Here is a 13405-nt window from a genome sequence, read left to right as displayed (position 1 = left end):
CCTCCTTTTCTCTCTCCGTCTGTGTCTGCAGCCTGAAGAGTTGACCAATGCGTTGGAGATCAGCAACATTGTGTTCACCAGCCTCTTCTCTCTGGAGATGCTGTTGAAGATTTTGGTCTATGGGCCCTTTGGCTACATCAAGAATCCCTACAATATCTTCGATGGCATCATTGTGGTCATCAGGTGAGGAGCAGAGAAAACTCCCAGCTCTCAGTTTCTGTTTTTAAAATACTGCCACTTGGATCACACAACCTGTTGGCCCTTTACGTACGCACGGTTATTATTATACAAGAAAAACACATTAACTTCCCATCCAACAACATTTATCCAAATACAGCCCTGAAAAACAATATGACCTCACCATTTTGATGTGGACAGTAAATAGAGTGGTCAAACAGCATGGTCTCTGAGAGTGCTGCTGCAGGCTGTAGCCTGGTAGTGCAGTTCAGTAGTAAACACAGTCATGACACACCACTGGAATAATGGCTTTGCTATTTCCAAAAAAGTATTTTCCTGTTGCTGTTTTAGCAGAGATCTCAGACTTCGGTTGTCAGTCACATCGGTTTCAAATGAAGCAAATGGCAGCTGAAGGGAGAATTAGCCACTAGTTTCATGTTATTCAGCTAAATACAATGAACAAAGAAACAAACTCTTTTTTTATCATATTTTAGATTCCATTGTTTTCATAATATCTTAATGCCAATATTCATTAATTCACTGTGATAAAGTGAATCTCAGTTGTATATCTGTGTGTGTGTGTGTGTTCTCAGTGTGTGGGAGATCGGTCATCAGGGCGGTGGTCTCTCCGTGCTGAGGACCTTCCGGCTGATGCGGGTGCTGAAGCTGGTGCGTTTCATGCCGGCCCTGCAGAGGCAGCTGGTGGTGCTGATGAAGACCATGGACAACGTGGCCACCTTCTGCATGCTGCTAATGCTCTTTATCTTCATCTTCAGGTAAATAAATAACAATAAATTGATGTTAAAGTCTGTGTGAAGACGAGTTAAACCAAAGGGAATTCAATCAGTGACCGTGAAGCAAATTCTGTAAATGGAATTGAAGGCACAAAGGTGTGAAATGAAAGTAAACTAACAGATAATTACATGATAACTTCTGCATGAGGAGCAAAGAGCAGTGCAGACATGTGACAGGAAGAATGATGTCAGTTAGAGGGATGACAGGACTGATTCCCTCTTTTTGTCAGCATTCATTTTTTTCTGCCTGGTCAAACAGTGTGGCTCATTTCAGCAACATCAGAATGACAGAGGTTTTCTGTACTTATCTGATACACAAACTCATAATTTGAAAAAGCAGCAGTGAGAGACTGGAGATTGGGTCAGGGAACAGGTGAAAGAAAGATTTTATAGTTAAGGCTTAACATCCTCATCGTCATTTTTGAGACAGTGGTCTGCGGTGCTGTTGAATTGTACTGTGTTATATTGACAGGTGTTTCTATTATTCTGTCCACCCCATTTACACCAATGGGGGCAGGCTAAATAAAACAAACACCTTTCTGTATAAAGCCATGCAATTCAACAGCAAATTAGAGCCTCCAAAATGAAAACAGTATTTCTTGCAGGACTGTTGTGTCAGACTGTGTTAGGTTTAGCCAGGTACACCCAATTAACTGGCAAATCTGATTCATAAATCCCATTCTCATGGGCAAACTCGTCAGTCCGAGAATTTGTTTTGTTTGAAATGGCTACATAAATATGAGCTAACTGTCTAACAAGCTCTTCAAAGCACCGAACAGCTACCAGTTCCAGTAAAAGGGATTTGGTGTGTTTTGATATTCCTGTTTTTTTTCCAGTTTCCAGAGACTGGCTCTCATATACAGTTTACCATGTAAACTGTGCTGGAGCAGCTCAGAATGATGTGTATGAAAGTAAATATATCAGTTTCATTTTACCCTGTTATTATGGGTGCGCGCGTGTGTGAGTGTGTTTGTTCTGCTTCATTTTAGCAGGTTGTTAAACTGTGTGGTGTGGAAGCATGTACAGTACAGTCCAATACACACACACACGTGTGCACACACATACTCACACATAAACGCACACAGAGTTCCAAGGGCCTTGTATATGCATAGATAAACAGGCCTTGATTTGAGTGAAGAGTTGCCAAGTTGACACAGCAGAGGCCTGTTCATTGATCCCTGAGCTCCAGTCGAGCTTCAGTGTCTGTGTTTCTGAATAAAAGACAGACTGCAGAGCAGACTGACTGCTGGTTCATAATACCCCCGAGTAGTTGTCTCATGGAGCGCAGCTTTCTAGTATGTCTTTCTTTATTCTTTTTTCCTTTATTCTTCCTTCATTTACAGTCTTACCCATTGCCCCTCAAATTCTTTTTTTCTTTTTTTTTTTTACATGTTAAACTGCAAAAACTATCCATGCTACAAAGTCTGCAGAGGAGTACTCTGAACCTAACATGAATATCTAATATAGAATTGGGTTTTAAAGCTTCAAAGTTCAGAACTTTGGGAAATATTGAGTAGAGCAGGTGTATATGAGTCTAGGTTGACCCAACATTTCCCCATGAGGAGACAAGCAGGACCTCAAACAGATCCGGGCTCAGGCTCAGAGAACAGAGCACAATGCAGGTAGACACATATAATAACAATAATAAGAATAAGACTAATAATAATAATAATAACTGTAGCAGTGGGTATTGAGGAGGATCACGGGGGCAGTAGGTGGTTTACAATCACAGATCCAGGCTCTGCAGCTCCGGATGCAGAAATACCTGCAGAAAGTGACTAGGAGAGAGAGAGAGAGGAGAGGAAACCAAGTTAATAACAAGCATTAATGGGATATGAATATGTACAGATGGAGAGGAGGAGAGAGGAGTGCAATGTATCATGGGAAGTCCCCCGGCAGTATGGGCCTATAGCAGTCAGGGCATGCCTAAGCTGCCCTGACTAAAAGCTTTATCATAAAGGAGAGTTTAAACGTGGAGAGTGTGTCAGCCTCCCAGACAAATATGCTTATTTGCGTTCTCTGAGATTTAGATGAGGAGGTCGAACTCACTGTCATATCTGTGCATTAAGTATTGAACTGGAGCCAGAAGTGATTAGTGATAGCTCAGCATGAAGATGGTAAAAAAAAAAAATCTTGATAGTCCAAAGGTTGTTCAATCTATCCTCAAACAGAGATGAAAAAAATGGCAGTTTGTGGTTATGGGGTTAGTGATCTAGTTATTTTCTGAAGATCTTGTGACTTCCCAGAGTCTTGTCACAGTGAGGTTGTCTGGCAACCAGAGGAGACACTGCACAAAGGATTTGGGTGGATGAATAAGCTGTTTTTAGCTGCAAAGAAAACAGTTGCCCCTCGTAGCTCCCTATAAAACCTCATATTGGAATGTTTGCAGTGTGGTTTGTGTACAGATTACAGGTTAAATGTTTCACCCAGTTTTCAGTCTATAAGCTAAGAATCGCCTCCCAGCTCTAGCTCCATGCTTAACACACAGATGGATCACTCACAGGAAGGAAGCATATATTTGTTGACTTATTTCTTTAATTTCCAAAGTAGTTGAAATTAATTATATCTGTGTTTCTACTGACAGTAATCTTCATTTGTCTGAGTCTGGGAAAAAGAAAAAAAAAAGTCTGTGTCATTGCCATGGTTTGTGACGCTCTCCATGGTGCTGAACTTAACCTGGCACAAGCACTCCACTTCCACTCTGTTTGTTGGCAACATCCCTGCCTCGATGCATTGTGGGGCCAACTGTTTATGTACCAATGACTAATTATTACCTCACAGACTTTACTCCATAAATGGCTTTTTTGTTGTCTTTGCTACTTTTTTGGTCTAGGAAGTGTTTGTGTTGTGCAGTGATCATCATTTGTGTTCAGTATATTCTGCCACAGCTGTTTTTGCAAGTATAATCAGTATGCTGGAGTCAAAACAACAAGTCTTTTCAGCAAATAACTTCTGTTTATTTGTACTGTATCTAATGGGTTGGCCTGATGTAAACATTTATCCCTCTTTTTCCTGTTTGTTTTCTCCTGTCCCTCCCTCTTCCTATGTCAGTATCCTGGGAATGCATCTGTTTGGTTGTAAGTTTGGCTCGGAGAGGGCTGAAGACACTCTGCCTGACAGGAAGAACTTCGACTCTCTTCTCTGGGCCATAGTGACTGTCTTCCAGGTGAGCAGGAACCCCCTGTCTCCCCTCCTCTGACTCTCTGTTAAATATTCACATTTCACTGTGTAATGGCCGGATTAGCAGCAGCTTCGCAGTCTGCTGAGTTAATCAAAATTTAGCAGCAGGATGACCTAAAGGTATGCAAGTTCATCCACCATCTGCTAGCTTGAACTTCCTGTGTGATCAAACTAAACCTGCTGAAAATGCCCTCAAGCAACTAACTTAACATCCTCTTGCTTCATTGGTGCTGACTGAACGTGTCCCCATTCGGAAGCTGGAAAGACAATTTCCTCCTGAATAAATAAAATATATCAAATAAAGCATTCCTCTTCACTCTCCTGGCCCCTCCCACTGCCTTTATCTAGTCCCCTCATTTTCTCCCACTCGTCTCATTTCCATTTCCGAGTATGTTACATGGGTTAAGCAGGCTTGCCTCCTGCCTCATGTCAGCTTGGATTAGTGACTCTGAGGCCCTCTGTGGAGTCCAACCATCCGTCCATTATCTCTGCATAAAATGCCTGAATGGTATTTATCACCCTTAATATAGTAACTATTTATAATTCAATGAAACGTCTGATCAGGGACCATGTAAAGTGCCAGCATGTCTCTCTGTGCAGAACATTGCACTGACATGTCTGTTCTCATGGTGTTACAGAGGGAGACTTTAATCCTCACTGATTCAACCTATAGTCATGAAAACGTTTCCATTTTTTGTGTTGCGTTTGTGTCGCTGGTGGAGCACAGAATTTGTGACCTTTTGTGTTCTTGACATAAAGGAAAATAACATAAAATGGCTCACTAACTTTTAGTTCTAAGCTACTTTATTGAAATGAACAGAACAGGCAAATGCCAGATATAATTCTGCACTGGAATTGTGATCGATAATATAAAATACAATACAAGGACTAACTAGCTCTACACTGCATTACAAGGACAAGGCCATTTCTTTGTTTTCCATGTCTCTGTGGATCATTAACCAGTGGAGATTATTTACGTTACATGTACATGTACCATCAAATCGATAATCTGTTGATAAAATCTCCCAGCAACAGTTATGCCAGCTGCACAATCAGTGGCAATTGGCTAAAAACGAAAAGCCTGCTTTTGTCTACCTCTGTCTGAAATCAAAGAATTACTAATAAGAAAAAATGCTACGACAGAATTGGCTGGACAGTGGTATGCATTTTCCCATTAATCATTTTTCTCCTCTCCTCCAGATCCTCACCCAGGAGGACTGGAACAAGGTGTTATACAACGGCATGGCCTCCACCTCTCCTGTAGCTGCCCTCTACTTCATCGCACTCATGACCTTTGGAAACTACGTCCTCTTCAACTTGCTGGTGGCCATCTTGGTTGAGGGTTTCCAGACAGAGGTATAGTGCTCGTCACGCATACACAGAACTGATGCATATTTAGCATACAAAAAACCATAGAGCTTAAATTATTGAGCTACTTTGTCTGAAAGTCAGTTAAAATTCTGTTTATCTTCTTTTACATTACATCACAGTGATCTGGCTCACCTCCAGGCCTTAACACAAATAATTTCACTGTAAGGTGAAAGTCCTGCGGTGTCTACTCTGCTGTGCTAGCTTTTAGAAAAATGAGGTTTAAAGACTGAAACATGAGTCTAAATTACTCAGCGATGTGCTTAATTTTAAGTGCAAGCACACACACAACACTAATGGATGGATGTTCATTACATAACAAATTCATGAACACTGTACTCGTACTACTACTACTACTTTTCTTGCACTCTCTGCGGCGGGTTATGTGAGGACACGAGATCACACTAGTTGCAGCGTTTCATTTTCCTCTCCTCTTCATCTTCACCTCGCTGTCAGCCTCGTCTCCTCCCACTCTTTCCCGCTATCTCAGCAGTCATCCTCATTATTGTTCTGCTTATTTGCCAATGCAGTCATGCCATAAAAAAACATCATATGAAAACTATGTCTGCTCGACTAGACTGTGCATCAGCCCACATCATCCACATCCTCTGTTTCATCAGTCTCATGCTTGGATACCTTCTTTTCATGACCCCCTCGCCCTCTTTCCCCTCCATCATACAACTCTGTACGATGCCATAAAATAAAAGCGATATGTTATCCACCACCGCACAGTGTCTGTGATTCTCCTCCAAGACAGAAAAAAAGCAAGAGACAGCAAAAAGAGAGAGAAGAAGGTGGATTAATGGCTGTTATTGTTTAGAGACAGTCAGCTGGGAAAACTGGTTCTCTGAACATTTTCAGGGCAACAGGGAGTAAAGGAGTCGAAACTCATTGAGCGACCTCTCTTTACTTTTCAGCCAGTCCATTTGAAGTATATGGGGCTTTATTTGAGACAGAGCGACTGAGAGAAAGGAATGGGGGGGTGAGATGAGATGGAAAGAATAAATAAGAGTATTCAGTCTGTCTCTGGCTGTCTTCGTGTCTCCCCCTCTCTTTCTTTAAGGGGTGACAACACCTCTGCTTTGATCTTTGACGCTCTTTAGCTCTTCACCTGAGAGGAGGGGGAACAGATGAGGGGTGGCAGAGAGAGCGGCTGACAGCCTCATAAAATATGGATTAATTGGAATGGGCTTCTCCTGCTATGGTGCTTATCTACTGTACAAAGTGCATGACTGTGGTGAATGGAATCACATGCAGGGTTGGGCGCGTTGACCCAAGCTGCTTAGGATGATGGCTTTACAAATCATTATGTGCGTTCTTTGGCGCCCCACAATGTTAGTGTTTCCTGGGAGGGCGTGAATGTTTGGTACCAACTGATGATATCGAGACTGTAATTTGATTGGTGCAATATCTGTATGGAACAGAACTTTAGATAGCACATATTCTCACTTGAAATTTCCAACAGCGACACAGGCAGTCAACCATCTGGAGGGTCGGCTTCGATAGCCATTGCTCATCCCCGTCTGTGTTGTGGGGTTGCTCTTACCTGAGGCTAGAGCTCCACTCAGCTCTATGGAGCTTCTCCAAACGTCAACTTTACTCAAGCTGATAACATATTAGTTGTGATAATAGGTCACAGCTTGCTTCTATTGATCCCAAGTGACCAAAAAAATTGAGCAATTCCAAGTTTAACAGCACAGTAGGTCCTCCCAAATGTTGCTGACCACTTACAGTGCTAACGATTGACAGCTAATGCTACGTGGGCACACTACCTGCAGTGTACCTTTAAGTTTTACTTCTGTTGAGAGCTATAGGAGGAAAGAGAAAGAAATCTCCCAAAACACATACAGTGCATACACACACACTCTTATACACACTCACAACCAAATGTGGAAACTCCCAAGGTCCATTAGCTTGTGTTCTCTTCTCCCCCTCTGTTCTCCTGTATCATCACAGAGCGGTCGGCTTAATTCTCCCTCTCCTTTTTCAACTTTACATCCTTTTCTGCAAACACTAAGTTTATTTTTAGTTGGCCAAACTTTCCCTGCGTCAGGGTTGCTAGGGAACGGGTGCTTGAATGACGTGAGCCAAGCCAGGAGAGATGTATGGCTGTGGAGCCAAAACACACTCTCACATAGCCATGCACAGAAAAAGAGTATTGCTTTTAATGTTCGTGTTGCTTCGAATATAAAGACAGAGGGGAAATCATCTTATTTATCCTTTTTGTCTGCTTTTATTTTCTTGGTTTAGCTCCTTCCTCCTCATCTGCTCAGTCCTCTATTTCTCTTTGTTCTCCACTGTTATCCATCTCTTCCTCTCACTGGGTCTCTCTGTCTGGTTGGGACAGTGTGTCCATGTGACAGAATCCAATATCCGCTGCAGAGAGTGCAACCAGACCAATCTGTTTCTTTATGGAGAGCTATTAACAGAAAAGAGACAAATAGTTGTCATCCTTTTTTTTATTAGACCTCTCACCGTGACAATAAACACAATAATTACATTTCACACATATGCAAACACACACCTAACGTGTCGGCTGTAGAGGAAATGCTTCCATGTCCTGAACGATGCACAGCTTTTCTGCACTGTCATTAAAATGTGTGTGTCAAGATCATTTTCATTTGTGAATGATATTCTTACAACACGTCAGTGGACCAACTGGAGGGTAAAACATGGCTGTGCTTCTCTTCTACTCTTTGCTGTCCTGACTTTTCGTGCTTTCAGCTAATTCAGGTTGCTGAAGTACACATGTGCAGCACTGCACACTGTGATACAGGACAGTTGCTTTGATATGTTCCATGTTGCATGGTAGAGTCCAAATGTTACCACAGGCTGAACCTCCTTTAACTTTCTCCTTCTGCTCTTGTCTACTGCTTTTGGTTCCACCTCTCACCTTTGTGCCTCTTTTCCTGTCCGCGCCTCCCTTTCCTGTCCGGCTGCACCGATCACTTCCACTGTAGGAAGTGTCCAAGCGGGAGGACTTGCATGCCCAGCTGAGCCTAATTCAGCTGCCTGTAGACTCAGGGGTATGTACAGCACTGCAGCTCTGCCTTCCCTCCCTGCATTTAATTGACTAACCGCCCGGCCCCGTCCTCCCCTCTGCCCTCCCTCACCACCTGTTCTCCTCACCCTTCCCTATAGAGGCTTTGTAGTGATGTCACAGATCTCTCAATGGCCACTGCTTGGAGGTTCATTACAGAAGTATTGCTCACTGATGCCTATTCTTTCTTTTCAGCATCATATTTGTGTAGTAGACTGACCAGTTCAGTAATTATCATATAGAATACTGCAGGTAAAACTCCAAGTTATTGCTTTTTGACTTGTGCCTTAAAGGGCCACTCCACCCAAATTATCAAAATTGTCCCCTGTATTTTCTAATTTGTTCCCAGTGGTATCAGGCCGTGCAGATACAGTTTCAGCTTTAACCACTGAGACTTTAAGATCTTTGCTGCTGTCAACCCAATTCAGTGGAGTAGTGAAGTGCAGAGTAAAAGCCTTGTCACTGTCTGCTTGGACAGTGTCAGGTGACTTTCTGGAGTTTTTCCAAGGTTTAAATGGACATTAAACTCTCTTAGGTGAATCATCAGTACAAAAGAGAAACAGCAGTGTTAGAAGATACCTAGCTCTTTGATAAGAGATTTAAATCAGCTCTGTTTTGGATTACATTTGGGTGAATGAGGAAACTACACTGATCAGCCACAATGGTGTATTATAAATGGTAAATACAATATAATATATATACATTACAAACTGTAACTGGTTTTAATGTTGTAACTGATTGATCAGGGGTATCATAGTATTTAACCACTCATAACTGAGTCCAATTTGAAGTCAAATTAGAAATATTAGTTAAAAAAACTGAGAAATGTGATAGGAACAAGAAACAATGTACATCAGCCTAAAAACTGCTAAAAATATAATTCACACGTGAAAAATGAAGATACTTGGTTGTCATAGGGGAACATTAACACGACCACACAGCTTGAAACAACATCTTGAGACCTGGTTTGAGACTCCAGTACTGCAGTCTAGGTATGTGGAGCCATCTGCCACACTAAAGGGTAAAAAAAAAACAAAAAAAAAAACATGATTCTCCAGAAACAAAGGTAAAGTACTTCAAACATATAAATGCTTATAACCCCACATAAAGTCTTAATATTCAGACTTCTTTGTTGAGGGTAAAAAAATTTTTGTAAACAAAAACAGGTTTTTTTTTTCTTCTTTTAGTAATTTGAGCAAACTGGCCCCTGAAAATCCCTGTTGAATTGTGCCTGGTTTTATCAGTAGGAAATAGCCAGTCTCTGCTAAAGCAGTACAGAAATGAACAGTGTAGAAAAGCAATTTGTGGTCACCCATGTCTGCAAAAGCAGACGACCTCCAACATGGTTACCAGAGAATGTGTCACATCATCTCCAAGTCCTCTAACCTGCTTCCTGCATGCTGCCCGTGCTGCTCAGACTGACAGGAGCACCGAGCGACTGCTCACAGGGGTTTAGGAGAGACGACAGAGGGCTTAAACTTTTGCATCACTTTGCAGTGTGTGTGTTTTCCTTCTCTTCTTGTCCTCTTTAAAAGCAGACTCCACATCAAACCTCACATTGAATGCTCACCTCCCGCCAGCCCTCTGTCTCGCTCTTTTTTTCTTTCCAGCCTCAGGGTAAGAACGCCGCACCAGTGCTGCCAAAAACCTCCCTCTCCCAGTCTCTGTTTTATCTGGCTGGAGGATAGAGATGAAGTGAAGGATGTTGGGGTGGGGGGCTTTGGGGGGCTGGCGGCTTTTCGGAAGGCCCCAGCACAGCCAGATAAATCCAGCCGGACTAGAGGATGAGAGCTAATAAAGAGAGCGAGGGGGGGGAGGGGATCGACTCTGTTTGCATGACTCAGGCTCTTAAGGCAAGGCCAGTGCACTCTATGAAATGAGGCCTTTGAAAAACAGATGGTTGTAAGTCTTGTCCTCATGTCCTCTAATTTTACACTTTTGAATGCTATCCAGAACTGATCCAAGACTTTTCCAATGGGCAAATGTTCCAAATAGTTCAGAGCCGTTTTTTTTATCTGGTTGAAATACAGTGAGCCACGGGGGACCTGAGCTTGAAGTGGGGATTTTGAGTGGAGTCTCCTGGATGGGCTAAGGGTTACACCTGTTATTATAGTTTTATTGTCTGATACTGGCTCTTATAACTGTCTGAACAGTGTATATTTTGTGTGCATTATATATACTAGCACACTTTGGAAGAATAGAGCTGCCAGTAATTTCTCAAAAATAGGATACAAGATAAACTGTTACAGCTTAAGTGGTTAAAATTTAATTTGTCCAGTACTTTAGTTTATGACCACATATCTACATATCTGATGGCATTCCTATCAGCCTCAGCTGTACTGTAGTTTTCATTGAGTTTTCAGGTGCGGGTCAGCCAGATGCCACTGGCATCTCAAAACAGTGACAAACAAAAAACCTGGTCTGAAGTCAGTGGTGCAGTATTTCACTGCTGGTGCACAGCACGCTTACACTCCGCTGGTTACACACACAGGGACACGCAGCAGCACACAAACATGCAAAAGATTAAAAATAATGAATAATTAATTAGAAATTCCGGAGATGCCAGAGGATGAGGACATGCTCACCGCTCCCACCTCCTCCTCCTGCTTCACTTCAGGGAGCTTTGGTGGAATCCTGCTGTTATCATCTGCTCACGCTTCCACAAGTTCTCTCTGACTTCCTGGCAAACCTGCCATTATAGTAGCAACCTGCCAACATGCAAGCGCATCTGGCTTTTAAAGGTAATGGGAGATGGCATTCTGATTGGTTTATTACCCAAACCACACCCATGATTATTTAAGAGACTTTGGAACAATGTGCCATTAAACTGGCAAAAGTGGATTTGGATACACTTGAAATGCACTTTCCTCCATGTGCTTTAGATCATGCTCTTAGATTGTTAAAAATGGGGCAGTTAGCCCTGCTTCCTTTCATTTTCAGGGGAAATGACTTAAATTTAGGACACATTTCAAATTCATATTCAAAAATCTACTTTGTCTTTAATTTTCAAGATTAGGAGGCTCATTCCCTATTTGAAAAAGAGAAACCCTAAATTATTTCAATGTAATGTTTTGTACACTTGAAATAATTTATCAGTTTTCATTTTCATTTTAGTGGATCTTGATATGTGAAAATGAAAACTGGATTTTTAAAATTTAAATTAAATGTTGCCATGTGCTAAGAGATGGAGAGTAAAAGTGATTTTGATTAAACAGTTTAATATGAATATTGTCAGCCCTGGACCTCCACAGATACCTATATTATTCTGGAAGTCATTAATGCCTTGGTGTTCATTTAGAGGTTTGCTGCTACAGCACAGGTATCCAATCCAATTCCAGGCTGATGAGTCTCAAATGCAGCTGTGGTAGGATACAATTTTGGTGGACACACACACACACACACACACACACACACAGACAATTACCCCCCTTCCTCCTATCAACAGCCACCCTCCGTCTCCCATTTACACCCTTTCTGAAGCAATGTAATTGAGATCCCCCCTGTGTGCTGGCGGTGTCTATTATTGTCTGGCTATCAGCAGCAGGCCTGGTCTGGCCCATCTCCTGCTCCCACCACCATGCCCAAATTGGGGTGGCAGAGTGTAAACAAGCTATCCAAACAACCCAGCTAATTTCAGGACCAGGGATTTCCCTCGAGTCCAGCTCCACCTCTGCTCCAAAGCTATCATCTCCACCTTTGCTTTCTCCAGTGAAACCTGGTCTAATGCTTGGTGAGAACACTTCCTTCTGCTCACCAGTCTTGGCTGAATTCTCCTCAAACCAACAGTATTTTCACCACAAACATACTGAAAGCACATGGATAGAAAGATAATCCTGTTAACAGCTCGTTCTTTCCACAAATTAGTATTACATGCAAAAAATGCAAAGACTTTTCTGGTGGTTTGTCCTCCTACCAGTCTTATTTAATTCCTTCTCCTCCCAGGATACCTTAATCTGGAAATAAAAAATGCAAAATGTCTTTTCTTTGTTGTTCTTGTTGTTCAAAGTGTAGTTGTGCGGGGAAGTTTTTTTTTTGTTGTTTTTTTTTTTTTAAGTCGCTCTAGCTGGATCTTTTTTTAGAGGATTTGTTTTCTGACAGCCAAATTACAAATTAATGTGCGCCTCTGAAGATGTTGTACGTAAAGGTTTAAAAAAAGAAAAAAGAAATACACTGTGAAGACTGTGCAGAAACAAAAGACAGAGAGGAAAGGGAAAGTGAGAGAGGACAGCAACAGAGAGTAGCAGAAGGAAAAAAAATCAGTGTTTCTCTCACAAAATGACAACCCCCTTTAATTTAGCAAAAGTCAGGTTAATTCCATAAAGCCGGCTGTTTTGTCTGTGTGCCTCAGAAAGGAGTAATGAGGGTAAGGTTGTCCCATCGGTCTTCACCTGGTCCTGTCAGGTCTGGTCCTTATCCTTATACTGCAAGGCCCTCACAACAAAGCCCCTGGCCTAGCTTTGATTTCTCTGTGAGTACACACACTCCCCATCACACTGACCTTCACACTGTCCAGAAGCTACTCTATGAATGGAACTGACCACTGCTCAGCAGGAACCAGAACCAAGACCAAACCCACAACTGCTCTCCTCTCTTTTCCCCCCTTACCTGAAAAAAGAGAGAGAGGGAGAGGAGAGGAGATGAGGCTGAGTGCCCACAATGCTTAGTGCTGATGCTCCACTGGGTTTGTCTTATCACAGCTGTCCTTTCTGATTGATTGCGTGTGGGTTGATGAGTCCTGTGGGAGAGAGGCTCTCGCTGTGGTTAAAACTACTACTTTTTTACAACTTGTCTGGTGATAAATTGTTGTAGGTGTGGGCTGCGTGTTTGGTTTGTATGTCCGTGCAAT

At 42.2% G+C, this 13405-nt stretch overlaps 1 protein-coding gene across 1 annotated transcript in view; it reads left to right on the top strand.

Annotated features, from left to right (window-relative positions):
* The window catches only part of cacna1g (calcium channel, voltage-dependent, T type, alpha 1G subunit), a 201722-nt gene that overhangs the window by 128729 nt on the left and 59588 nt on the right, over nucleotides 1–13405 (top strand). The window contains exons 11-15 of the mRNA XM_041067345.1: nucleotides 32–183; nucleotides 771–953; nucleotides 4023–4137; nucleotides 5352–5507; nucleotides 8480–8545. Coding sequence (XP_040923279.1) covers nucleotides 32–183; nucleotides 771–953; nucleotides 4023–4137; nucleotides 5352–5507; nucleotides 8480–8545 — 672 coding nt within the window. The remainder of the gene's footprint in view (nucleotides 1–31; nucleotides 184–770; nucleotides 954–4022; nucleotides 4138–5351; nucleotides 5508–8479; nucleotides 8546–13405) is intronic.

Source organism: Toxotes jaculatrix, chromosome 21, assembly GCF_017976425.1.
Source record: "Toxotes jaculatrix isolate fToxJac2 chromosome 21, fToxJac2.pri, whole genome shotgun sequence".
Lineage (NCBI taxonomy): Eukaryota > Metazoa > Chordata > Actinopteri > Toxotidae > Toxotes > Toxotes jaculatrix.
Note: the sequence above shows the minus strand (reverse complement) of the source record. Positions and strands in the feature narration are given on the sequence as shown.